At 42.0% G+C, this 26,958-nt stretch overlaps 1 protein-coding gene across 2 annotated transcripts in view; it reads left to right on the top strand.

The window, feature by feature from the left end:
• Positions 1 to 2,417: 2,417 nt before the first annotated feature.
• The window catches only part of BTK (Bruton tyrosine kinase), a 28,374-nt gene continuing 3,833 nt past the window's right edge, over positions 2,418 to 26,958 (top strand). The window contains exons 1-15 of one of the 2 annotated variants that reach the window (XM_019932254.3): positions 2,418 to 2,534; positions 10,953 to 11,122; positions 11,670 to 11,768; positions 13,675 to 13,743; positions 15,230 to 15,311; positions 20,371 to 20,499; positions 20,814 to 20,881; positions 21,727 to 21,914; positions 22,333 to 22,395; positions 22,969 to 23,023; positions 23,314 to 23,393; positions 23,573 to 23,700; positions 24,517 to 24,591; positions 25,089 to 25,260; positions 25,764 to 25,980. In XM_019932254.3, the coding sequence (XP_019787813.1) occupies positions 10,982 to 11,122; positions 11,670 to 11,768; positions 13,675 to 13,743; positions 15,230 to 15,311; positions 20,371 to 20,499; positions 20,814 to 20,881; positions 21,727 to 21,914; positions 22,333 to 22,395; positions 22,969 to 23,023; positions 23,314 to 23,393; positions 23,573 to 23,700; positions 24,517 to 24,591; positions 25,089 to 25,260; positions 25,764 to 25,980 (1,566 nt within the window). In that variant the 5' untranslated portion in view covers positions 2,418 to 2,534; positions 10,953 to 10,981. Of the gene's footprint in view, positions 2,535 to 8,892; positions 9,071 to 10,952; positions 11,123 to 11,669; positions 11,769 to 13,674; positions 13,744 to 15,229; positions 15,312 to 20,370; positions 20,500 to 20,813; positions 20,882 to 21,726; positions 21,915 to 22,332; positions 22,396 to 22,968; positions 23,024 to 23,313; positions 23,394 to 23,572; positions 23,701 to 24,516; positions 24,592 to 25,088; positions 25,261 to 25,763; positions 25,981 to 26,958 lie in introns of those variants that run through there. The other variant, XM_019932253.3, reaches the window with a different exon arrangement.

Raw genomic sequence — 26,958 nt, forward strand, 5'->3', positions numbered from 1 at the left:
TTCTCACAGTAATTCTAAGAGGTAGGTGATACTATTATTCCCATTTTACAGATGAGGAAATTGAGGCCATAGGGTGTTAAACGATTTGCCCAATGCTGCTAGTATTTAGTGGAGTCAGGATACAAACACGGGTGATCTGACTCCAGACCTTGGGTTCCTTTACCATTATATGACATGATTGTGTGGCCTGGTAATTATAATAGCTAACAATTATTGAACAATTATTATATGCCAGGTATTTTCCTAACTACCTTACATACTACCTCTTTTAATCCTAACAACCCAAGTGGTATGTACATTTATTAGTGTTTAACAGGCGAGAAAACTGAGGCATGAGAGGCCTTAAATTCACTTACCCAAAGTCACACCAGTGGTTATTTTGTGGAGCTGGAATTTGATCCCAGGTAGTTTAACACCACAGCCTTGCACTTAGCCACAAATCACACAAGGGAAGCAGGAGCATCTGCAGGGTTGAGGATGATAAGGAGTCAGAATTGGGCAAGGACTCAGGAGGAGGTGTCAGTGGATTAGGGCTAAGGAACCATGACAACTTGGGGTCTCCTGCTTGCATAACCCTCCAGAAACACCCATAGGTTCAGAACTGACTCTCTGATCAGCTCTATTTTGTTGGACGGTCTCTGGGAATGAGATAATAAAAACATTACCACTGCCTGCTACATTTCCTAAAAGTTTCTTTGCCAAACAGCCAGGCTGTAGGCTCAGACCATTTCCTTCTTCTCTCCAGGCTGTTACACCGTCTTACTGGGCTTTGAGGAGTTTCTAGAGGTTTTTGATGTTAGTAACATGGAAATATGAAGACAGTGAACATGGCCCCTCTTAGTCTAATCAACCTTAGTTCTTTCTATCACACCTTTATGTGGCATGGCTTTGGTTTAGATTCCTTCACCAATCCTGGTCTCTGGTTTGGACATGCTCCTGCTTATTGATTTCCCCTAAGATGAGGAACTCAGAATTGAACACAGGACTCTACATGTGGCCTGGCCTTGCAGAGTAAGTGGTTGTTCACTTTCCTATGTCTAGATATTGGCACTATTTGGGTGCAGTCCTTCCATCACCTGGACAAGTCTGTGAGGAGAGTGCACATGGGCAGAGGGTGAAGACTCGCCTAGTTTTACTTTCCCCTCTCCCTTGTCCTGCTCTCCCTTGTCTAGATCCCCCATCAACGCCAAGTCTCCACCCCCAGAAGGACCTTGAGAAGGAACAGGGCATGTGACAACAAGTAGCATCTGACTGATGAAAAGGGGAGGGAAGGCAAATGTCTGTGACCAACTCTCAGGCAGGCCACTGGAGCAGCTATTCAGAGGTGACTAGTGAAAGGATATAAATTGTCAATAAAATAGGGAGATCATACAACACTTGCTGCCCCTTTATCTTGTGTGGACGTGAGGATTAACTAGTCTACTCTCCTACAAAATACTTTAAAAAATATATCCTGTTCCCTTAAAAATTCTGACGGACTTCTTCTAGTGGGATTTATGATCTGTTCCTACATACAGCGCCTGGGGCAAGTAAATATGGCAGTGGCTGATGTGTCAAGATGGGCAAGCAGATCAGTCACCAGGGGCTCTGTGGCCATCCTGGTCTACATCCAGTACTGTCTGCATTTCCTAGGAGAGTCCTCTGGGAGAAGATCGCTGCTAGAACATAGGCTAGGAGGTGGCTGATGAAACATTTAGGTTTCAAGTAACACACCTAGTCTAGTTTATTATTTTACAAGATTAAAGAGAAAGTTGTAAATTAAGAGTGAATCCTTGAGGCCGAATCTAAAATGGAGAAAATCAACATCCACAGAAAACGGGAAGGACACAAGTCAGTATGTGGGCTTACATTCGGACATTTTTATCTGTAGAAAAAATGCTTTCTTAGAAAATGACTCAGCAGGGGGAAGTCTTGTCTCTACCTCTGTCAGGATTTGTACTTTGGGGTCCCTTCGTGAACACTCTCCATCCTTCACTAGCAAGTTCAACCGTGTGGCCTTGAGTCTCTGCCTTAGAGGATATGAGAAGCTAAAGACGCCCTTCCTCGCCAGTCCCTTTGTTTTGTCTCCACATGTTTGCATTTCTCCTCTTTTCTGTAAGTCTCCACTGTCCTTTAGGAATGCTAGCCCTTTACCTCGGGGAGGTCGGCCTGAGGACGTGTCTGCTCAACCCAGCCCAGTCTAGAGTCTCAGTGGCCCCAGTAATGTTGAGGAGGGTTCTTTCAGAGCAGACTCAAGAAGTCCCAAGCAAATGAAGGGCGGGGACAGCTGGGGCGGGGAGTGGAATAGGGACAGCAGCAGGGAACCAGATACCATGCTGCTGAGAAGAAGAAAAAAAAGACATTGGTTTAAGTCAGGAAACAAAAAAAGGGAACTGAGTGGCTGTGAAAGGGTGGGGTTTGCTCAGACTGTCCTTCCTCTCTGGACTGTAAGAATATGTCTCCAGGGCCAGTGTCTTCTGAGATCGAGTCCCACCTTCAAAGTCCTGGCATCTCAATGCATCCGGGAAGCTACCTGCATTAAAGTCAGGACTGAGGTGGGTCTGGGGCATGGCAAGGGCTGGGCAGCAGCAGCAAGTACCTTTCGTGGGACCTTGGGACCCTTGAAGGCCAGATAGAAAGCGTGGCTGGTGCCATGTAGTCTGCTGGAGGAGGAGGCTGACAGAGGGTGGGAGTGTCATCAGCACAAGGCCCTGACAGTCTCTTCAGATGATCAGAAGGGGCTGGAAGGGTCCTCTCTGAGGAGGTTGTGGGGGGAACTAGAAGAGAAAAAAGCGCTATGAGGTGACCATCTGAACAGGTAGCAGATGTTGGAAAGAGGCACCTCTGCACAATTTGGCAGAAAAGTAAGATTTATTGCCGGTGGCAAAATAAGCCAGGATAAAAATAAGCCCTTTGGTCAAATATTGCCGGAAGACCCAAAATGGATATGTGTGTCAATGAGACCCTTAGAAGAAGGAATTTTTAAGAGGCAGATTGTCTGAGAAAATGGTCAAAGCTCACGTGCCACAATAGGCTTTTGAGCTCTGTAAGCTAAGGAAAGGCGAAACCAGGGTGTAAAGCCTCAGGCTACATCGAGCCAACATTGCTGGGATCAGAGCTGGCTTGTTGGAAGGACTGTGTACGCCAACCTCGTGGTAACAGTGGGTAAGAGGCTGGGCCAGAAAAAAGCAGCCTCAGCCTCAGCCCAGACAGTGTGGCCAACCCCTGAGGTCGCGGGGAAGCTTTTTCCTATTACCATTGCCTGCCATGTGCACGGCTCTCTTTTCTCTAGGCTTCATCATTTTCTTCTCTCCTTTGCTCTCCTCTCCTCCTCTCTATCCTCCTCCTTCCTCTACCTGTATCCCCTCTTCTTTATCCCCTCCTTTATTTTGTTCATTACCATCCCTGAAACAGAGTCAGTGCTTAATAAATAATTGTGGAATTGCATTGAATTATTCTTGCCCCTTTCTTCCCCTCCTGTTTTCCCTTTTCCCTTTCCCCCTACTTGCCTAGTGCCTTCCTCATAGTATTGTTGTGAGCAGTAAGTGTGTTAATCTATGTAAAGTAGTTAAAATAGGGCCCAGCAATAGTCAGTGCTCCTATCTCACTGTTTGCTATTATTATTATTCTGCCTGAGACCTGCCAAGGTCCCCAGAGGACCTGCCTAGAATAAATAGTGTGGCATTTAAAATAAAAGGGATTGCTGGGCCTGACCAAGACATCCTTGGGTGAGCTGCTGGACCTCCAAATGGAATCCTTGTCCAGTTTCCTGGCCACTCAGCTCTCCAAGCTCAAAGTCTCTATCTCATGCTGTTTGTTTCCAGAGGCAGGGCAGCAGCAAAGCCCAGAGGCAGGGGTCTATACAGCTCAGGGGTTATCTTCTGTGCTGTTAGTTGTGTGCTGGTTCTGCTCGTTCCCCCATTTTGCATGCCAAGCCCCTGACCAAGGGTGCTACAGCTGCTTGGAGCCTCAGATATTTGATAAAACAATGTCACCTACCAAATAAGCCACAAAATGCAAATAGCCTAAACAATCTAATGCATTCTACTGAAACAGGATCCCTTAGTGTTAGCCCTGTCTGGTCTATTCTGACCCCTTTTATATTCAGAATATTTAAACTATCTGCTTGCATTAAAGTCCAAATTCCTGTGGCTTATGGCTAGTGATGTATTTGTTTAGAATCTTTCGTAAACGCCTCATGTTGAGAACTAGTGCAACTTTCCATCTACTTCTAGGGTCTTGGTGCAATGTAAAATTATCATCAGTATGATTTACTATTTCCATTCGAGCAAATTTCCTATAGAGAGTTTCCTTTCGGTGGACTAGACCCATACCAGGAAGTGACTTAGGTATAAGGGGAAGATATGGCTTTTGAAAACCAGTTTGGGTGTTCTCCGAAGAGTCATCAGATGCCTGCTGCTTTTTGCCCATGGATGCCATGCCGATATCCGATTTCTATCTCCTGCGAATAAGGGAGAGCTAGAATTTTCAGTGAGGCAGTGCTCAGTAAGAAGCTAGAGACAGACCTTGACCTAATTCACTCTAAAGCTGCTGGGTTATGCAAATGAAGCCATCAGGGGAGGGGGATAGAGAACTCCTCTGAGGACCCTGAAACAAATGGGCCACGTGTCACTTTCAGTTTCTCTGGAGATTCCTGTGCACTGACTGAGGGTGTTGGGAGAGCATTCGAAACACAAAAGCCTTGATCCCAGGCTTTCCACCTCCCTCTCGGAGAGCCATCGCCACATGCCTTAGGGTTAGCATCAGTTAGCTGAACTTCAAGGAGAAGCTCTACTCACTGCCTTGACTCCCAGAAATGAAAATGAACTATAGTCTATTAACTCATCCTTACATATCTGTCTGTAATAGAAACAGTAAAAAAAAAAAAAAAACTGATTAGAAGTGGAGCAGAAAAGAGACAAAAGTGTGGGAAAAGCAGGCTCTCCAAAACTGCTATTTGGAGTGGAAATTGGTTACAGTGTTTCTGGAAACTATTTTGTCAATATATTTCAAAATTCAAAATGTACAAACTTTTTGACTTGGTAAATGATGCTTATATAGAGATCCTAATATCATGGGAAAATAATCAGGAGTAACATTAAACAAGAACTTTAGATATTTTGAGGACAATATGTGTTGGATGGATGGATGGATGGATAGATGGATACTTAGACAGATAATGTTAAGAAAAATAAGCAAATTACAAATAGTATGTGCAATATGATCTCAAATATAGTCAGAAAAATGCAGAGAAAATGAATGGAAGGAAATATGCCTAATATTAATGTCTCTGGATAATGAGCTTATAATTGATGTTTTCTTTTTAATATTCCTGTACTTAAAACATTTTCTATAATGAACATGTGTTATTGTGATATTGACGGGAAAAAATAAAAAGTTTAAGCCAGGGAAAACAAAAACTAAATTGAAAAAGAAGGCCAAAGGGTCACACAAGTCCAGAGTGAAAGACAGACAACCCAGCAGTCACCCTCAGAGCAGAGGAACAATGCTGAAAGTATTATCACCAACCTGATGCTCAGTGTAAACTTGCAGATTCGCTATCTGGCACTCCTTTTATCATTACTTGGCCAGAATCTATTGTCTCTAGTGCAGGGCAGAAGAGATGACAGACCCAGAAGTTTCCAAAACCACAGAAGAAAATTGTAAAATGTTAACAACATGAAATGCTGAAGAAGACCAGAGCACCAAGACCTCTTAGAAATTATTACAGTAGATGAGAATTTCCCTGGTTAGCCAGCAGCCAGAAAACTGATTTTGCTGGAAGTCTTCACCACAAATTTGGGCACGTGTAGCATTGACCCTGAAACTTATCATGAAATAATTAGCTTTCATTAGGGCCTGAACAGAGCTTTTAGGAACTTAACAAGAGTAATTATGGCTCTTTGTTGCTATGGGTATGATATTTTAATGACGACTTCTCTTCTGGTTCCAAGACTGGGGAATTCTCAATCAAAATCTCAATCAAAACCTGAAAGATGCTTCTTGGGCTTGAGAAGAGATTTTTAGTAGGCCTATCAGTTATACTCTACTCTAATGAGAGATCATTGATAAGTCTACCAGATTTCATAGTAAAGCCTCAGGAAGATGGGACTAAAAAAGGAACAAGGGATTACACGAAGTGCATAGTCCAACACATAAGCCGGACCTGGGTTTGCCACGTTGTCTAAGCAACTGAGAATTCATTCTGAGAGTGGAAAACTATGACCACATGTACAAGATTGTTCATGGTAGCATTATTTATCATTGAAAACAAACAACCTAAATATCCATCAGTAGGAGAATGGATAAATAAATTGTGATATATTCATCATATAGAATACTGATACATATCAAAATGAATTAAAATGTATGAACTAGAGCTGCCAAGATAAATAAATCATAAGAAATGAGAAAAATTGAGAAAAAAAGTAAGATGCTGAAGATTATGTAACACATATTAAAATGTGAAACATGTAAACCAATACTAAATGTCTTTTTTGGATACTTACATATGTAGTAATTATATAAAAACATGCCTAGGAATGATAAATGCCAAATTCCAGATATTGGTAACCTCTGTGGAGGGAGGGAACTAAGATTGTGGAAGAGTACACAAAGGTGTTTTGACTGTATGGATAGTATTTCATTTCTAACAAAACACCAGAAACAAAATGGCACAATGTTAGGATTCTATAGAGCTAAGTGGTGAACACATGAGTGTAATGTTATTCTCTTTACTTTCTGCCTATTTGCAATATTTCACAATATAAAAGACAGTACATTCAAGCAAACTTTTATATTCACAGTAAGCAATAACAACCCTAGAATAAAGGGTTGGTGTTCCACCTAAACACTTTGCTTTCATCCCATTAACAACGAAAAATCCTGAAGGAAAAAGCAGCTGGCAACTCTAGAAGTCGACCAGTTAAACAAGATCTCCTTATAGAGGATTTAAAGGAAAATGTAATAAAACATTGGCAGAACTGAGAAGAATCCTCATGTGGGAAAAAGTACTGTTGTCAGTTAAGAGAGACATATCATCCTTTCTAGCCAGAGGAATATTGCAGAGGAAAGTGCCCCTGGATCCTGAATTCTCTCTCACTTATCCCCTGTACTTAACCACCATTTCCTCCTTTGCCAAATGTTCTTAGAAGATGGAGAGGGGTCTCTCCCCAGTGCTCTTTGCTGATAGCCATGGGGAATAACAGGGTGCTGAGGTGGATGGCATCACACTTCGTTGAAGGCAAAAAAAAAAAAAAAAATCCCTCTGGGAGGCAATGAGGTACAACAGAAACAACAAGGGTGTGGGGTCACAAATGGATAAGGTTGGGCCAGTCACATAGCCTCCATGAGTCTCATTTTCCTCATCTGTTTGCCGTGAGGAATAAATGAAAGAATGTGTGTAAAATGTCTGATGGATGGACTACACTGGGAGAAGCATGAGTTCCCTTCCATTCCCCTGGGGAGAAAAGGGAAAGGCTAGAATCTTGCTGGACAATTATGTAATGCTTTAAAGGAGAAATAAACACAAAACGCAGCTTATTGGATATTTTGGCTTAATAGTTATTTGAACCATGACTGACTATTTCTAACTAGCTTCTCCTGGACTCTTCCCAGTCATAGACAGGCTGTGTCATTTTCTGATTTTTCTCTGGTGTTGTCCCTAATAGTGTTTTGTTTTGTTTTATTAATAATAGCCAATTTTTTAAAAAATAAATTTATTTATTTATTTATTTATGGCTGCGTTGGGTCTTTGTTGCTGCACGCGGGCTTTCTTTAGTTGCGGCGAGTGGGGGCTACTCTTTGTTGTGGTGCGTGGGCTTCTTATTGTGGTGGCTTCCCTTGTTGTGGAGCACGGGCTCTAGGCGCACGGGCTTCAGTAGTTGTGGCACACGGGCTCAGTAGTTGTGACTCGCAGGCTCTGTAGTTGTGGCGCACGGGCTTAGTTGCTCCACGGCATGTGGGATCTTCCCAGACCAGGGCTCGAACTTGTGTCCCCTGCATTGGCAGGCAGATTCTTAACCACTGCACCACCAGGGAAGTCCCCCTAATAGTGTTTTATCTTAGCATGAGCAAAGATAGGAGCCAAAGGTGGTTTAGTTTACCGATTCTGCAAGTGCTATTTACATTAACTCCTTGGCATAGTGCAGTTTGTAAAGTGGCTGAACTCTTACTACTAAGCATTCTTTTTTGGAATTCTACTGCTCCACAAAGAGCTGTGAGGCTGCAAAAGGTGGCCGTGTGAAAATCTTTGCATTTGTAGTTTAATAAAGAGAACATTATAACACTGGAACTTTATATTTTAAATGAAGAGCTCTGTGTGTGTCTCTCTAGTCTTTTTTCTCCTCCTCTTTCTTTCTCTATGTGAAGTGTGTGTGTGTGTGTGTGTGTGTGTGTGTGTGTGTGTGTGTGTAATATTCATGTCACTTCCGTTTCCACCCCCAACCCCACCACTTGAGTGAGGTGCAGGGTCAGCCCTCACTGTGCATCTTTTGTGGTCAAATTGACTCTGTGGGCTGCTGAAATTGTTAGAAAAAAATTAGGACCTTTCACAATAAGTACCCAAAGAAGCTGCAACTATCCTCTAAAGCAGAGTGTCCATTACACACCAACCTTCAGGAAGACATAAAAGCAGATGCCTCTCCTTTCACATTAGTGGTGGATGGACTAATGGTGACTAAGGAAGAACTACCACATTTTCAGGCTGTGTGTGCCTGGAGTGGATCACAAGGAATGGGGGAAAGCAATCAAAGAGGGAGCAACCAGGCCGTGGAAGTCCCAGCAGTCCTCCAGCTCAATGATCTAGAAGTAGAGGCCATTTCACCCCATGCTCAGAGGGGCAATGGCTAGTGAGAGGCTTATTTACTTCCTCATACTTAGACCAGCACTAAACCCTACCCCAACACAGACACTTAAAAGAGAGGAAGGCTTCCTCCTGTACAAACTGGATTTGTTCTAAAAAAGAAAAAGAACAGAGGCAGCTTCCAGAAGGACCTGTCTTATAGGAAATAAGAGCAGACACCAAGACTGAAGCAGATGCTGGATCTGAACAGGGGAGTGTATCCACCAAGAGCTTGCAACAAAACTAAAGGTAAAATGATGGGTGTGCTTTACTCAGCTAAAAGAGGAACAACTGGACGTGGTTTGTTTGGATGCTTCTGATCCAATTTACTGGTCATGCTACTCAATTTCTTTAGGGTATTATTTTGTCTTCTCTAAGTTGAGTCTTTGGTTGTGAATAGGTACTTAATTGGAATTCACCATGGGAACAAATGTGATATTAGTACAGGGATCTCGATGAGTTGGCAGTTCCTGAGAATAGACTGTTATTACCTGGTTACCACTACTTCTGAGTAAATGAAAAACCTTAATGTTAAAAGAAATCTTTTTGGGGTTTGAGCTGAATCTGAATGCTAGATAGAACTCTAGTTGGTTGCAAACTCTTATCAGTTTGTCACTCCTGTGAGAGACGATTTAAACTGGGGAGTCAGGGAAGAGAGCAGCTGTGTGAAGGGTGTAGGGAAAAGTTTGCTCCTTTGCCCGATTTTCTCAAAAGATCATTTATAAAAAATTGAACAAGTCTACCACCAGAAAACAGTGGCATCCACATGATGAATAAATAACAAAGTGATCATTCTGAACATCCCTGGTGTTCCTGTAACCTATTTTTGTCTCCTCAGTACAATAATAGAACATCTTACACCACAGGAAAGAGCAAAATAATGGTGTGGATAGCCTCAGGCTTCGATAAGAAACCATTCCCTTGCTTTCTTGGTGTGAGAAGTAACCTATGCTTGACAAGTACAAAAAACTACTTACTTTATTCTGCTTCCATGGTGCCACCAAAACCATAAGGAGTTTAGTTTAAAAAAAAAAAAAAAACCTACACCCTTCAGGAAAAAACTTACCTCCAACAAAACTTGAGGGAGAAGGGGCTGGTGATTTGGTGATTTTTTTCGTATTTTTTTTTAGTGCTCTATTTCTGTGGCAGTATTTATATTTTCACTTTATCTTTCTAATGAAGGTTTGGGTTGGTAATAAAATATAGTGTATTTAAGTGAATAACTGTGTGTTTTGTGTGAATAAAAAAACCAACGGTGACTTTTTGTAACTTTCTTTGCCTTTCTGTATTTCAGTTACCTAAACTGAATCTTTCTGAAGTACTGTAAGTTTGGAGAGGCTAAACAAGTTACTTTTCATAAATGATCAGAGAGAGCATCTATAAGATTAAGACAGTTGCATCACTTTTGCATGATGCTGTCTGAAAGAACTAATCTAAGCAAAAAGGAAGGGAAAATCAAAAACAAAACAAAACAATTACCTCTCAAAAATTGTTTTTCAATTTTAGAACAAAGCTTCTATCCTTTGTAGCTCAGCCAGAGGGTGATGGGCAAAATTAGTTGGGTGGCAGTTAGTAAATGTCCATAACTGCAGGTGCAGCCTCTGTATCCTTATTAGACCCCTTGGTTACAGACCCCAGTGGGACAATGTATGAAAAATTACACTCACTGTCTAGGACACTGGGAACTGAAAGTCCAATATCTGCCTCAGTGGAGTTCTGGCACCTGCATTATCCCTTCTGGGGATATAAGGGTCAACAGCTGCGCAGAGACTTTTACTGTTCACAGATTCTGCACGTATCATAAAAGGGTGGTTAGTGTAGAGCTGCCTCTAGACATTACCAAGCACATGGGTACATATCACTTGATATCCAGAGCATTCCATTGCCTTATACAAGAACCCAGTTTATATGAACTCATGATGTAGAATCAATCACCCCACTTCGATGTGCATCGATTATACCTGAAAACTGGCAGAAATGGGTGCTATGGAAGGAGGACGTCAAAGTAAGAAGGTTCTTTGTTAGCTTTGAACATTTCTGTTCCATTTGAAACTAGGTGGCTAGGCTGAGGGGGAACCAGGAGGGATGAGGTTCAATGTGCTGGGTCCTCAAGAACTTTCATTATCAACAGCACCCAGTGAGCTCCAGAAAGAAGAAGCTATGGCTGCAGTGATATTGGAGAGCATCTTTCTGAAGCGATCCCAGCAGAAAAAGAAAACATCACCTTTAAACTTCAAGAAGCGCCTCTTTCTCCTGACCGTGCAAAAACTTTCCTACTATGAGTATGACTTTGAACGTGGGGTGAGTTTCTGTGCTGTGAAACCTGAGTTTTAAGGACTTGGCCTTAGATCTGCCTTGGGGGGAGGTAGATCCTTTTTGGTTTGAGGGGGTAGGTGGAAGGGACCCAAGTACACTTCAAACTCAGCAAAATGTTTCCTAGCCCAGAACTAGCTACAGACATACTGGAGCAAAAATTCAAAGGTGCTAAGAAGCTATGGGGAAAATCTCACCATGGATTCTTGCAGTTGGTGAGCACTCATTAAATGATTGTTGAGAATGAAATCCAAGACTTGGAAATTGCTTCCTTATTTTTTATGTTAAAGGAACACAAAGCCATCCACTCTTCTATAGTGTTTGCCCTCCATCTGGTAGTCAAAAAAGGTTAGGTTAATAGATCTGGAAGTTGTTTGGGTTTTGTTTGTTTGTTCGTTTTCTCAAAATGACAGGTCCTGATATAGAGTGTGGGTGTCACCTCTCTGTGTTGAATGATGAGATAGCGAAATCTAATCATCTGGTTGCTTAATCGCTCTTAATCTTTCTCCATTTTCTTCCTCATTCTCTTTCTCAGAGAAGAGGCAGTAAGAAGGGTTCAATAGATGTTGAGAAGATCACCTGTGTTGAAACAGTGGTTCCTGAGAAAAATCCTCCCCCCGAAAGACAGATTCCGGTGAGAAGAGGCCATTGTTAGAACTGGGCACAGGGCGGGGGGGCAGGAGGGTTGCAGTTAAGAAACTTGGAACACTTCAATTCTCTGTAAATAAACCTGTGATGCTGTGCAGTGTGGGACACATAAAGCTCCCATATATGTTCTTCACTCTGCCACATATTGGTTATGCTGAGTCTCAGCGTCTTTTCCCCAGATACAGAACAACTCACTTAATCTGGAAAACTTGTAACGCCAATCTTAAGATGATATCACATCAAGTTTTCAAACTGATCAGAGATGATTCGTTTTACTCCCTCAGTCACCAGGATCAGATTTACAAGCTTGAGTTAGTCTGAAAGCCAGAACTCTAGGGCTCTGAGTCATGAGATTCTTTAGTAGCTCACTGTTTCTTCTCTCATTTCCCAGAGCCTCTCGAGGACATAACGTCTACTGATTTCCTAGTTGATTTTTTTAAATATCATTTTTTTCCTGATGTCAAGAGTAATGCGTATTTATTATAGAAACTTTGCAAAATACAAAAAAGCACAAAAAAGAAGATAAAATCATGCATAATCTCATTATTCAGCTAAAACAACTATTAACATGTTCGTGTATGGACTTAACAGATGTTTTTCTCCATTAACAACACATACACTCACACTAATATATATGTTATATATTTAAAACATAGAATCATATTATACTACACATCTTACTTTGTAACCTACATTTTCAATTTAACAATATAAACTTTTCCCCATAACAATAGATACTCTTTAATAAAATGATTTTAATGACTGTATAGTATACCCTATCATGGATATATTGTAATTTGTTTAACCAATCTCCTATTACTAGACATTTGTTTCCAATTTATTTGATATCATAAATCATGTTGAAAGGAACATTCTTGCTTACATCTTTACGTACTTTTGTTATTCTTTTCTTTATAATAACTTCCTAGGAGTAATATTTTGTTCTTTTCTTTATGAAATCTGTATGCTTTGATTATTTTTATAGTTTTATTCTATTTAATTTTGTAGAAGTAGAATTTGAATATCATATACACCTACAAGCTCTGTATGACAGTATCTATTCCTCTACATTCTTTCCAACGCCAGATATTTTAAATATTTGTTAATTTGAAAGCCAAGAAAAATGATACTTCATTGCTGACTTATTTTGCAATTTTTTTGTTACTCATAAGGTTGGACAATTATATGGCTACAGCTCATTTATATTTTTCCATTTGTGAATTCCTGTTAATTTTTTGGCCGGTTTTTCTATTGAAATGTTTACCTTACTCCTAGTACTTTTTAAGAGATCTAGATATGTTAACTTCAACTATAATATATGTTGAAAATATTTTTCCAGTTTTTCATTTATCTTTGAATTTTGTTTATACTTGTCTTTTTTAACCATAGTGGGTTTTAAAGTCTATGTCATCAAATTAGCTCATCTTTCTCTTAATGGTTCTAACTTTTAGCATTATATTAGAAAGGCCTTGCCTCTCACAAAATTATGTAAATAGTTATGTTCTTTTCTGTTAGTCATAGTTTCATTTTTTTATATAAAGCTCTTGAATCCATCCAGAACTTACGTTGGTGTATGGTGTGAAATAGCTACCTTAACTACTCGCCCCCCACCTCTGACAATATTAGTGGTTAAATGTTTGTCCCAGCATCATTTATTGATTAACCTCCCTTTTCTCAATAGTTTGAGATACCTGAGATTTTTTTTGGAATGAGTATGTGCTGGATCCTATGGATATGTTTCCCTACTGGGATATAGGAAGCAATCACTAAGGATTAGCATTGTCCATGCAGGAGAGCCTTCTGGAACCACTGCAAAAGACTCCCAGTACCTAGGGAAATCCAGAAAAGAGCAATGCATCAACCAATAACTATGATTTCTTCTGTCACTGCAGAGAAGGGGAGAAGAGTGCAGTGAAATGGAGCAGATTTCAATTATTGAAAGGTTCCCTTACCCCTTCCAGGTAAGGTATTTTCTCTCACTAGCTCACAAAGGGACCTGTAATATAATCGTTAGGGATGGCATGGGCTGTGAGTGTTTGCTTTTCTGTTTTTCCAATCAAACATAGTTTCTTTTAGTCTCTACACCTCAAAGAGAATCCATAATGGCACTAATCCTATTATGGTGTGTCTTGTCTATGGCAATGGCATTGAGAAAGATGCTCTGTTTGTTAAGTGAGCATTTCACTTCCTTCTGGTTCTGCCTATCTGTCTAATGGTGGTCAGTCATGTGGGTTGAAAAGACAGAAGAGGGGAGGGAAGGAGTAGTATTAGGAAGTTCGGTGTAGGGAAGGCTTATTAGACTTACATATAAACTTAAATTCTATTCTAGTCTGGAATAACTGAAGAGCCACATAGACATCTGTTTGGTAGATGCAATGTAAGCCATAAAAGAGAGCAAGAGCTTCAGATTCAATCTCTGATTTGGTTTGCTTATGTCCTGAGAACTCTGAGGCCACATGTCATGAATATAGCAGCCTCTGCAACAGTGAAAGCCAGAAAAGGAAGTGGAAAGTCTCAGGGGAGGGGGCTTTCTGTCATGGATTTATGAGCACAGCAAGACTAACAAGCAAAAAGAAAAATGTAAAAGGATCTTATTCATGTCCCTGACTGTAACAAAGTTTACAAAACCTGTGAAGGAGGGGTGTTTTAGACACAGTTTTTACTACCACTGTCTTTCAATAAGTTGATGTTTGACTGGGCTAGTGAATACTGGTAAATAGTAGATAATTCAAAATTAATTTATATTTGACTTTAGAATCCACTGTGATGTCTCTCAAGTCTGTAAGGGTTGGAACCACATCTTATATGTTTTGTACATCTCAATAACACCTAGCACGATGCCTTGTACATGTGTGGTGTTCAAAAAATACTGACTGATTTGATGACAATGCTTAATATATATTTCACTCTTTTGAAGTAGGTATGTAGTTCCAAACTTGGTTTATTTGGGCTAATATTGGCAAGGGGAGGCCACTAGGCAGTGGGGGGAAAATCATCCAAGAGTTAAAAATTTGCTCCATATTGATGAAGTGTATAATCCACATGTACTAATCAAGATTTGTTACATAAATCATTACTTCAATTATATTCTATACAAACTCAAGGTTTAATAAGATCATAAAATATCCTTCATTGGATAAACAAAAATCTTGACTCCACCAAGGGCTGAAGATTATGAACTAAGTTTACACACAAATTGAAATACAAGTCAAGAGGACACAGGAGTATTCACAAAGCAAAGAGTTTCTAAGTCCTACATCCCTGGATATGAATTGTTCAGGAATTCTTCAGATGGTTCACATAACCCCAGCTCCACTGCTCACTGAAGACCCTGCCTTGTTTTTGTTTTCCAGTATCATTATACAAATTTGTAGCTTAAGATTAGTTCCTTCAAGGTCTTTTTATTTTCTGACTCCTAACTGCTGAAGTCTGTGTCCATTGCCCCAGGTTGTATATGATGAAGGGCCTCTCTATGTCTTCTCCCCAACTGAAGAACTGAGGAAGCGTTGGATTCACCAGCTCAAAAATGGTGAGAATTATTTGGAAAATAAACTAGTTTCCAAAGAAAGAAGGAAAGGAAGGAAGGAGGAAGGAAAGAGAAAAGTTGGGAGAGAGGGAGAAAAAGAGAAAGGAGAGAGAAAGAAAAGAGAAAGAAAGAAAGAGAAAGAAAAAGGAAAGAAAGGGAAGAAAGAAGTAAAGAAAAAGGGAAAGGGAGGGAAGGAGAGAAGAAGAAAGGGAGAGAGGAAAACAGAACGGATGGAAGAAGGGAGGTGAAAGAAAGAAGAAAGAGAGGGAGAAGGGAAGGAGGGAGAGAGAGAAGGGAGGAGAGAGAGAGAATGGGGGGAGAAATATTGCATTTTCTTCAATATTAATGATACAATTGAGTTCAATATTCCATCATATGAATAAAAGATCACATGCTAGACTAAGAGTTTCAACTCAGTTCTACCACTGTCTCTCTAATGCAATTTTGTAATTGTAGGCCCTTCCATTTCCCTATTTATAAAAGAGGTCCCATTCTTTACACCAATTACAAGGCGGGTATGGTGTGGCATTCAATGGTTATTTCAATATTTTGAATCCTAGGTATGAAATATGTAGTTCCAAAAAAATTAAATACATGATTATGAGAGTGCTTGGGGTCAGAGTAAAGAACCTGGTTCCAAGTCCTCTTCTACCACTAATAAGCTGGGTGACCTCTGGCAAGTAGGCCAACAAGCTTCTTTGAGGCTCAGGTTTTTCTTCTGAAAGAGGAATAATAATGGTGCCTACAGTACCTACCTCCAGGGTTGTCCTAAGGATCAAATGAGGTAAGGTATGTGAAAGCACATGGAAAACTGTAAAGCACTGTACATCTTTTCATTGTGGATATTTTCCAAGGAACTATTTCATGTTCCTTGCTTTGTGAGGACCTCAACTTGAATATAGTTCAGTATTTCACACAGACCATACAGTGTGCTCAGATAAACTTGACTGTAAATGCTTACAGCACAGGATGCATGCGCACATATTTGTGTGTATATATAGCCACATGTCAAGTGACTGAGAGATTAACTGGTTGAGTTGACATCAGGAAAGGCTGCCTAGAGAAACAGGAAGGATGGCAGACTGATAATGGCATGGTTGGGTTATTGCGTGACAGCCCTTTGTCTTAATAAACATTTAGACTCTGATATGCAGTGGCTGACTACACCAGCTTTGTTCACTCCCTTGAATGTAAGTCTGGCTAACATAAAAATCATCAAATCTTTCAAGCTGAAAGAGGAGAGGAGAAAGAAAGAGAAGTGTCATTTACTTAGTTCTTTCTATGTGCCAGACACCAAGCTAGACACCTTGTATTTATTATCTCATTTAATTCTTACAGCAACCTTGGGCTAAAAACAGCAACTAACACTTAATGAGCACTAACTCTGTACCAGGCTCTGTGCCAAGTGCTTCAAACGGACTAGCACATTTAATCCTCACAATAAGCTTATTAAGGATGCATTATTCCCCTATTTACAGATGAGGGAACTGAAGCTCAAAGAGGTTTAGTAAGTTGCTCAAGGGCACATAGCTAGTGAGTGGTGGAGCCTGGGTTCTTACTACACCCCTAGGTCTGTTTGACCCCAAAGCCTAAACTCATTGCATATTTTTGTGCTGCTTGGTTCTCAAGCCCAGAAACTGCACCTGTAGTTGTCTGCAAGATATTTTAGAGTAAGGCCATGTGAAGATTACAAATAGGTGATCTCTTGCACCACACAGTTCAGTTCTTGACATGTTTTGAAGTAAGAGGTTGGCTTTAGCCCTGGGGGTACAAAATGAGCAAACACTTCAGTAATGCTTATTATGATCCAGGATCTTCTCTAAATTCTTTACATATATTAGCTCATTTCTTCTTCATATCAACCATATGAGGCAGTTATTTTCACCATCCCCATTTTAGAGATGAGAAAACAGAGGTATAGAGAGGTTAAATAACTGGCCCAAAGGCACTCATTTAGTAAGTGGCAGGGTCAGGCTTTGAACTCAGGCTCTAGAGTCTGTGCTCTAAATCAAGATGCTACCTCCAAGGCCGAGAAATATACACAGAGCTCTAGAGGGCATATATATTTGTACTTCTTTGGTTCTCTCCACTGTGCCTCATAAATTGCCCTGCACACAGAAAGGGACCAACAAATAGGTGTGTTAATTGATTTTTCTGCAAGAGTAAACAACTACCACCAACTTGGGATCCACACTGATGGACAGCTAGGATTTAGTTTGGAAATAGGGGAAGGTGGGACATACTAGCTGAGGGAGAAACCAGTTGTAGGTTAGCCCAACAAATATTTATTGAGTGCCCACTCTAGTGATAAGTTATCCCACTCTGAGGTAAAATGCACCAATTGGAAATCACTAACATGGAAAGGGGACCTCATGGTATACTGGCTACCTCTGTAGTGGTATTGGCTGTGAAGAGGCATGAGGGAGCCTTCTGAGGTGCTGGATCTGAGTGGTGGTTAAATGGTTGTACACAAATGTGGTTAGCTGGATATCTTAGATTGTACATTTTATTATATGTAAGTTATACTTCAATTTAAAAAGTAGGGCCTCAGGTACCTCATATTGAGCTGCCATCTTTTTTCAGTGGTACTTTCCATGCAAAGTTTATATTCCTGAGGACTTAGCCCTGGGCTCTCTCCTTCCACTTCCTTGAACATGGCAGTGGGCACTTTAATGTTACAGCAGCACAGATATTTGTCTACATTCACTCTAGACTCTTCATTTGGTCAAGCTCAACAGAGCCTATCCTAACTGCAGCTTCAAAAATAAGCAAATGACCTGACCTCACCCAAATGAATGAAAGAGTGGCATTGGTGAAACTCCAATGACATATGTGAAGAGTAATCATTCATTCATTCCCCAAACAGAATTTTAGCCATTATCCTGAATAAAATGAATATGAGAAATCAACCCATCAAGTACTTGGAATGTGCATCAAACATTAGTGCTTCCCAGATAGGGCTGGCCCCATGCATTGGTGAAGTAAGCAGTTTTCTCCTAGTCCTCCCACTAGGACGCTGTCATAGTCAGCTTGGGCTACCATAACAAAACATCATAGACCAGGTGACTTAAACAACAAACATTTATTTCTCACAGTTCTGGAAGCTGGGGAGTCCAAGATCAAGGTGTTGGCCAATTTAGTTCCTGGTGAGAACACTCTACCTGGCTTGCAGACCGGTCACTTTCTCACTGTGTTCTCACATGGCAGAGAGAAAGAATTTCTCTCTAGTCTCTTCTTCTAAGGGCACTAATCCCATCATGAGGGCTCCACTCTCATGACCTAATTACCTCCCTAAGGCCCCACTTCCTAATATCATCGCACTGCGGGGGCTTCATTATATGAATTTTGGGGGACACAAACATTCAGTTTGTAACAGACACTCTGATTTTGCAATTCTCTCCTAAGTAGCTGGAAATACCAGCGCTGTGTTAACCAACAAAAGAAGGGGTGCCATCTTCGAGGGACCTCTTAATTATTTGGGAATGTAGCGTGGGTTCATAATGAGTGTGCTGGAGGTAGGGGGGCAGGAAGCCCTATAGCCTCTCATTAGCATAGCTTAATTTATCAGAGCAGCTAGTTGTTGATTAAGAATTTTTTAAATGTCTACTGGTGCCCAAGCCTGCACCCAAGAATCTTCAAATCCCTGGGTGATGGTAGTGGCATGGGGGGGGGAAGGGCAGAGGGTGGGAGCAATGAGTTCTGGCTGGAGGAGTACCTGGCACATTGTTCAGAATTGCCAGTGCCTGGTAATAATAAAAGTCAGACAGACTTTTGCTTGGTTTTTATTATTTTAAAGTTCTCTACAGACGACGTAGCCACCTATAGCCTGCACCCCATCTGAACAGCTCCCACCGCCCTGCATTTGGTGCAATGGTGAAGGGGTATGCTGAAAAAGTGAGGGGTGAGGGTGAGCAGGATAGACTGGTTAGAAGCCTTCAAATCCATGTTTAGAAAAGCATCAAGATAGCACTTTAAAAAAAGATGGCACTTTTTGTTCATTTGCCTATAAAATGCATCTGGCCACCAGTAGCTTCTAGGCCTCCCCCAAGGTCTTAAGTGAGTGGAGTGTGACTAGCAAGCTCTTAAGGACTTAAGTTGGTCTCTACAGAGGAAGGTTTTATTTTGTTTTTGTTCTTATCTTTTAAAAAAAGTTATGCAGAGCTTCTTTTTAGCATCAAATGCTGAAATGTGTATGTCCTCAAATATGCATATTCTTAGACCAGCCTAGGTCTTTGCCCCAGTGCTAGCTATTGTCAATTATTTCATTTGTCTTTGCTTTTCTGTTAACTGGCAACATGATCCCAGGATGACTTGTCTAATTGACTTCCGGTTAAGATTCTTGCAATGCCACAGTATTAAAAACTGTAAAACTAATTCCTCTTATCTGCAAATCTCTCATCCTGAGAGATCTTTTGGGCCTCACAACCCTGTGAGGGAAATGGAACTGCTGTGTTTGTCTCCCACAATGAGCTCAACCTACCTCAGTGGCCCTAGGAAGACTGAACTGTTTATTCTAGAGGCAGAATCACCTTCATTTGATCCTGAGCTCTGCTCTGTTAACTGTTCTGTGAACACAGAAAGCGTGAGGCAGAAGTTCTCACAAAGACAAATATCTCTAAAAGATCACTCCAGGAGCTGGGACATTGGTATATTGAGAGCCAGAGTGAAAGTCTGGCTTGTCATGTTGTTTCCCTTATCTGGAAAAGACCACCATAGTCAACACCTGCCTTACAGGAAGATTGTAATGGCTACTGGAAAAACATAGATAACATATTTTTGTTCTGGGGCTCTGGAGAATCAGATATTCTTATCACTTTGGTCACCGGTTGGGAGATAGTCATCATAACAGACCACTGAAGAGAACTGCACAGGAACTCTCTGGGGCCAAGCATGTGAGCCAACTGGTCCTGTGTCTGCTTCCCTTCAGGGTGGCTGAGGAAGGGGCAGTTGTTTGAAGCTCACTACTAAACTCAAGGAGGAAAACATGCCTATGGTGGCTTCTCCCACATGTCAGATGTGACCTCTTTCTCTCTCTCTCTCTCTCTCTTCTCTCCTGTTACAGTAATCCGGTACAACAGTGATCTGGTACAGAAATACCACCCTTGCTTCTGGATCGATGGGCAGTATCTCTGCTGCTCTCAGACAGCCAAAAATGCTATGGGCTGCCAAATTTTGGAGAACAGGAATGGAAGTAAGAGATCTGATCAATATAATTTCTCCCTCCTTTGACTATCCATCACTTTCTCAGGGCTCTATCAAACCCAGGTTTGTACATTTTGGCCAGTGCACAAAGGAGGGTGGGAGAGGAGATTAGTGGGGGCCAAAATTCAGCTGGTGCTCTGCTCTTCCAGCCGGGTGACCTAGCATTGGGCTGTATCATTCCGGACTTTTCCTAACTTACGTAACGTCAATGAGTACAAGAGTAAATTTCCTGACCAAACCTGTCCTTGGGCCCTTTCTGAAGATGCACTCTGTATCCATCGTCACTGGTTTCTCACTTTGCAGGCTTAAAACCTGGGAGTTCGCACAGAAAGACAAAAAAGCCTCTTCCTCCCACGCCTGAGGAGGACCAGGTATACAGGGAAATTGGGTGCTGCTACTGTTTAAATTGAAACTTACAATCACACCCTGAAAACAGACCAAAGTCTTAGAATTCTCCCTGGGATTTGGCAGTGTAAATTGGTATTCTTGCTGAGACAGGGGCTTTGTGCTTCTAATTAGGACTTCCTCTTCAGTGGAGAGATAGAGGGCTAGTAGGAAGCTCTTGGCAACCATTTAATCAAATCACCTGTTGAAAACAAAACAAAGCCTGATTTTTTTAAATGAAAAATATTTTCAAACATAAAGCTGAAAATTTTTAACAGTGAATATCCATATACCCAACATCTTGATTTTATCACTATTATATTACTTTAAAACTTGATTTTGGGGGTTATTTTTTGAGGTCTAGAAAGCCCTTTCTCATATATTGTAAGTAAGCAAGGCAGGAATTATTATACTCATTTTACAAACTAAGAAAAGAAGATTCAGAGCCACTTAGTAGGTCCATGTACTAGTTTAGTGCCAAGAAGCTTTCCGATTATGGCTGTACATGGTTTTTGTCCAGAAAGTTTAAAAATACTGATGCCTGGGTCCAGCCCTCAGAGGTTTTGACATAATTGGTCTTTGAAACTGCTTAGGTGTCAGGATTGTTAACCACCTGCTAGATGGTTCTGATGTACATTCCAGGCTGAGAGCCCCTGCATGGGTGCTTAAAACTGGTTGTTGAATGAATGCTGAATAAACCTTTTATTTTGCCTGATTTGGGTTAGAACAGTGTCTCCAGTAAGCCAGAGAGTTGGGGAAGAACAGGAGAGTGCTTCATATCTAGCCAACATCTAGCCAACCCCACCCGTACTTTTTCCTCTTAACAACACAGATCTTAAAAAAGCCACTGCCCCCTGAGCCAACAGCAGCACCTGTCTCCACAAGTGAGCTGAAAAAAGTTGTAGCCCTTTATGACTACATGCCAATGAATGCAAATGATCTACAGCTGCGGAAGGGTGACGAGTATTTTATCCTGGAGGAGAGCAACTTACCCTGGTGGCGAGCCCAGGATAAAAATGGGTGAGTCCACGCCTGCCCTTCCTGAGCCTTGTGCCCACCTACTCTATACACACGTAAAATCCTGCGGCATAATTCCCCTACTCAGTATCCTGATCAGAAATTGTTCTTCCCACACCAAAAGGAATATGCTCTCCCTCCAAGTACTTCTCAGAGGGCAGCTCTACACGTGGCTACCTCTCTGAGCCTGTAGAGTCTGGCCCACATGTTGTCGAGCACATGTAATCAATGCCACATGTGCAGAAGCTACACACTTCACTGGCCTAGCCATGCATTGGCAACATGATTCTCTTTGAGGGAGGGGCATTTTATATACCTTCATTCAAGATTGGTTCTGAGCCCAAGGATACAGGGCATCCAAATCTTTCTCTCACCCAGGATGGGAAGTGCTGGATGATCTATCACGTTGTCTCCTCTACAGGCAGGAAGGCTACATCCCTAGTAACTATGTAACCGAGGCAGAGGACTCCATAGAAATGTATGAGTGAGTATGCTTATGTTCCTAGCGCACAATCTTCCCAGAGGAACTAAATATAGTATAAACTTTTTTATAGTTTCAACAAAATTTTGATTTCAAGATACCTATTAAAATCAGTGTCAACTGGGTCAAATGATGCCACTCAAGTTGGTGCCTCTGTCTTACCCTCATCCCAAACACCCTGTTGATGAAAGCTGGAGAGGTCACCACACCCCCTCCTCCCCCCAAATCCAGAAGAACCACACTAAGACAACCTGACAGGAAACATTTGAAAGGTGAAAATGGCAAACTTCTGTGGATGTGCTTTCTCCCTAATCATGGAAGTGGGTTGTCCTTGAAGGCCCTGTCCCTGATCCCTCCCCTGCAACCTTCTGCCACCTGCCTTTGCCCTCTACTCTCCATTTCCATGATTCTTCAGTGCCAAGCACGTTTTGGGAAAGGGATGTAGTATGCTACGCACATGATAAGACACTCAATAAATAGAGGTTGAGTGAATTGACTGACTCACTGGCATGGATGAGCCACAGATAGCCACTTACACCATGGCCTAGGAGCCACACAAGCACTCTCTCTTTACAGGTGGTATTCCAAACACATGACTCGGAGTCAAGCTGAGCAACTGCTAAAGCAAGAGGTAAGTATGTGACCACAAGCAAATAGCATTCTCCTTGCACAGCAAACAAGGATCCTGAATTGCAGGCTTGCTGCTGTCCGCCATCTCCAGGCAAAGCAGTGTCAACGCTGTCATTTTATGGGGTCCCAATTATACTTTTCGCTGTCAAAAGCAATGAGGCTGCAGCTCAAACATGGAACTTGGCAGTGAAATCAAGGCTTCTATAATATTTTCTCTCGGGTTCGGGCAGGTGGGATGCAGGTGTGAGCACCACTTCCTCCTGACGGTCAGCTTCTTTTTCATCGTTTCAGGGGAAAGAAGGAGGCTTCATTGTTAGAGACTCCAGCAAAGCTGGAAAATATACAGTGTCTGTGTTTGCCAAATCTACAGGGTAAGTGTTACTGTTTCAAGGCCCTGGGGACAAAGGACAGGGGTGCCCAACCAACAGTTCCTTAATGAAGTGCTCCTCTCACATCCTCTGTCACTTAAACTCAAAACTCATCTCACTTCACTTCTTGGGCCCTTTGGACCCTTGTTCCCAAGTTGCTGACTCAGCATCCACTTCTTCAGGGAACCTCAAGGGGTGATACGCCATTATGTTGTGTGTTCCACACCTCAGAGCCAGTATTACCTGGCTGAGAAGCACCTTTTCAGCACCATCCCTGAGCTCATTAACTACCATCAGCATAACTCTGCAGGTAAGTACCAGGGGAACCAGAGAAGAAGGGTGTGACAAGTACCAGGAGAAGCAATTTAGGACAAGGTGGTTAGGGGAAGAATAAGCCTCACAGGGTAATGGGAATTAGCTGTGAAAATAAACCCCTGTGATGCTGGGTCGAGGTCAAGTGAAGAGGTAGTCAAAGGCAGAACTTATGCCCAGTAGGGACTGACTCCTTATTTGGTGATTGATGCTCAGTGCTAAGGAAAGACATAAAGGAGACTGGTAATTAATCAATCAGCAATATTCATTGTGTTCCTGGTGTGTACTCAGCAATTTTCTTGTTACTAGAGAACACATGAAAACTATTAGTTGAAGTCCCTGCCCTCAAAGGACATACAGGCTCAAAAACATCAGAAGAGTTTCTAAGCAGTGTAGACATTCTAAAAACTGGGAGATTGGTGAGAGCACGAATACATGGGAAAAACTTCATCAAGAAGGCTTGCTGCTGTCTACCATGTCCAGGCAAGGCAGTATCAAGGCTGTCATTTTATGTGGTCCCAATTACACTTTTCAGTATCAAAAGCAGAAGTAGGATGTGAGTTAAGGCTAGGCTGGGAGGTGGGGATATATTTAGCTGGGTTGTATATTTCAGTTAGCATTCTCTCTTTCTTGTCCCTGAAAAACATCTGTAAGAGGAGAAACTTCCAGAAAAATTCGGGTTGATGGAGATCTTCTGGGATTCAAAATGTACTAGAAAGATGAACACTGGAAGCGTGAGGCTTTAAGTGAGGGTGTGTGAGGCATCTCACCCCCTGCTCAGCACCAGCAGCATGACTCTCTTTGTATGTTTCAGGACTCATATCTAGGCTCAAATATCCAGTGTCTCAACAAAACAAGAATGCACCTTCCACTGCAGGCCTTGGCTATGGTAACTGATTATTTCTCTAGGGTAGGGTGGACCGGCCAGTTGGAAGGACTACGTCTGGCAGACGCAACCAGACCTTGCCTCTCAATCATCCTTGCAGCACACTGTTCTATCCCAGCTGCTGCGAGGAAGGTTAAGAAGGAGCCAGACCAAAGTTATCTAATGATTTTCCTCCCTCTGGTGGCTCCTACTGGGACTGCAAAAACACAGATTCATAAAGGGATTTATTTTTTAATTGTGGGAAAAAAATCATAAAGGGATTTTAAGAGGATGTCTAGTTTATCTTCTTGTTTTATGCCTGACTTGTACTTAAATTCCCAGACTCCTCCAATCAGTAATCCCCTGTCCCTGAGATTTACCTGAGGAAAGATGGATTAGTACCCCTGAGAATTTCCCTTTTACTGCTTGTCTATTTCTACCCCCAGTAGGGATTCTTATCTATTGTAGAAATTATACATACATGACTCCCAAATAATCACATCAAGGCTTTGTTGTTATAGGATCATGGGAAATTGATCCAAAGGACCTGACCTTCTTGAAGGAGCTGGGGACTGGACAATTTGGAGTAGTGAAGTATGGGAAATGGAGGGGCCAGTATGACGTGGCCGTCAAGATGATCAAAGAAGGCTCCATGTCTGAGGATGAGTTCATTGAAGAAGCCAAAGTCATGATGTGAGTTACAGTCCAAACTCAACTCTCCATCCAGTCTAGGAATTACCAGGATGGTTCCCACTGGGTTTTAAGGTGATTTATAGTAAGAGAGATTTGGGACCATGGCCTGAGGTCAAACTTTGATTGGTGGGAGTAACTGCTAAGGTAGTCATTTCTCTTAGATATTGGTGGAGAGTAGTATTGATCATAGGCGTGTACCATCTCAGTAGCATTTGGGGGTAAATGTAGAAAATGAGACTTTCAAAAGGAAGACATTCTGATGTAGCCTTAGTGTTCATTCAGCCCTGGGCTTGTTTCCTGTTCTATTGATGGACTCCAAATCCTGGCTCACCCTCATATATTAGGCACTTCTGGAGTTTAGGGTAGGAAGGAGGAGCATCAACTTGTTATTTTGGTCCCTAATCTGACACTCTACTCCCAGGCCAACTCCTTTCCTCCTCAGCTCCTTTCTGAATAGTATTCAGAGCCAGAAAGGGAGGACTGGTTCATTGCCTTTCCTGTAGGAATCTGTCCCATGAGAAACTGGTGCAGTTGTACGGCGTCTGCACTAAACAGCGCCCCATCTTCATCATCACTGAGTACATGGCCAATGGCTGCCTCCTGAACTACCTGAGGGAGATGCGCCACCGCTTCCAGACTCAGCAGCTGCTGGAGATGTGCAAGGATGTCTGTGAAGCCATGGAATACCTGGAGTCAAAGCAGTTCCTCCACCGAGACCTGGTAGGACCTCAGAAGGATTGGCCTGGGTCCGAGGGCTGAGGGGGTGGAAGTAGCAAAGGAAGACCTATCACACATGGCTGAAGAGGGTGGCTGGAGCCATCATTTCAGTTTTATCTAGAAAACACTATAAGTTTGGTGAGCCTCTTCCCCAGTGGTCAGCCAGTCAAAGATCTCTGGCCTCAACACCACAGGTTCTGCCATGGTGGGAGCTAGAGCACTCACTCCCAGCCCCCTACCATGACAAGGAAATGGTGGGGTCCTTCAGGGGCAGAAGGGCAGCCCTGCTTCCTGATGGGACTGCTCTTAGCACAGAAGCATCATTTTGGTTATATCAGAGTCACAAACTGGGGGTCTGTTGGTACATTTGTTTTTTTTTAATGTTATATATTAGTCAGCAAACACTTAAAAACATTTCACATTAAATAACTGAATTTCCAGCTTCTCTTGAAAATCTAGACCGTCTTGTAACACCAGGCCCACATTCTCATAGGCCATGCTAACAGTTGGCTGGAGCTGACACCTATGAAAATGTGGGCCTGGTGTTACAATATGGTCTAACTGATTACAGGAAAGTGGCTGGCCTCCTTTAGACCAGACACTTTCCTGACACCTCCACCCACCCACTTCACTCTGTCACTTCACCTGCCTGGCCTCTGGAGGCATCCGAGTTTGGGCCCCTGTTTATTTCAGCCAGGCCAAGGCTCAAATCGCCTTAGTCCCACTGGTAGAAAAGCAGAAAACAAAACACACTTGCCTTCTGTTCTCCCTTAACTCTCAGCATTTCAATGCAGGAAGGGTTGTCGTGGAATTGCCAATGTGAGTGAAATCATTCTGCAAGTCCTCAGTGCTTTACTTATGACTACGGGGGTTGCTCTATATGTGGTGGAAGTGCATCAAAATTTCTCAGTGGCATCAACTGACTCCTGTTAGGTGGGAAGGTGTCTCTATGTGAAGATGAGGCTTCCCTGGCTTCACTCC

This window comes from Tursiops truncatus, chromosome X, assembly GCF_011762595.2.
Source record: "Tursiops truncatus isolate mTurTru1 chromosome X, mTurTru1.mat.Y, whole genome shotgun sequence".
In the NCBI taxonomy this organism is placed as follows: domain Eukaryota; kingdom Metazoa; phylum Chordata; class Mammalia; order Artiodactyla; family Delphinidae; genus Tursiops; species Tursiops truncatus.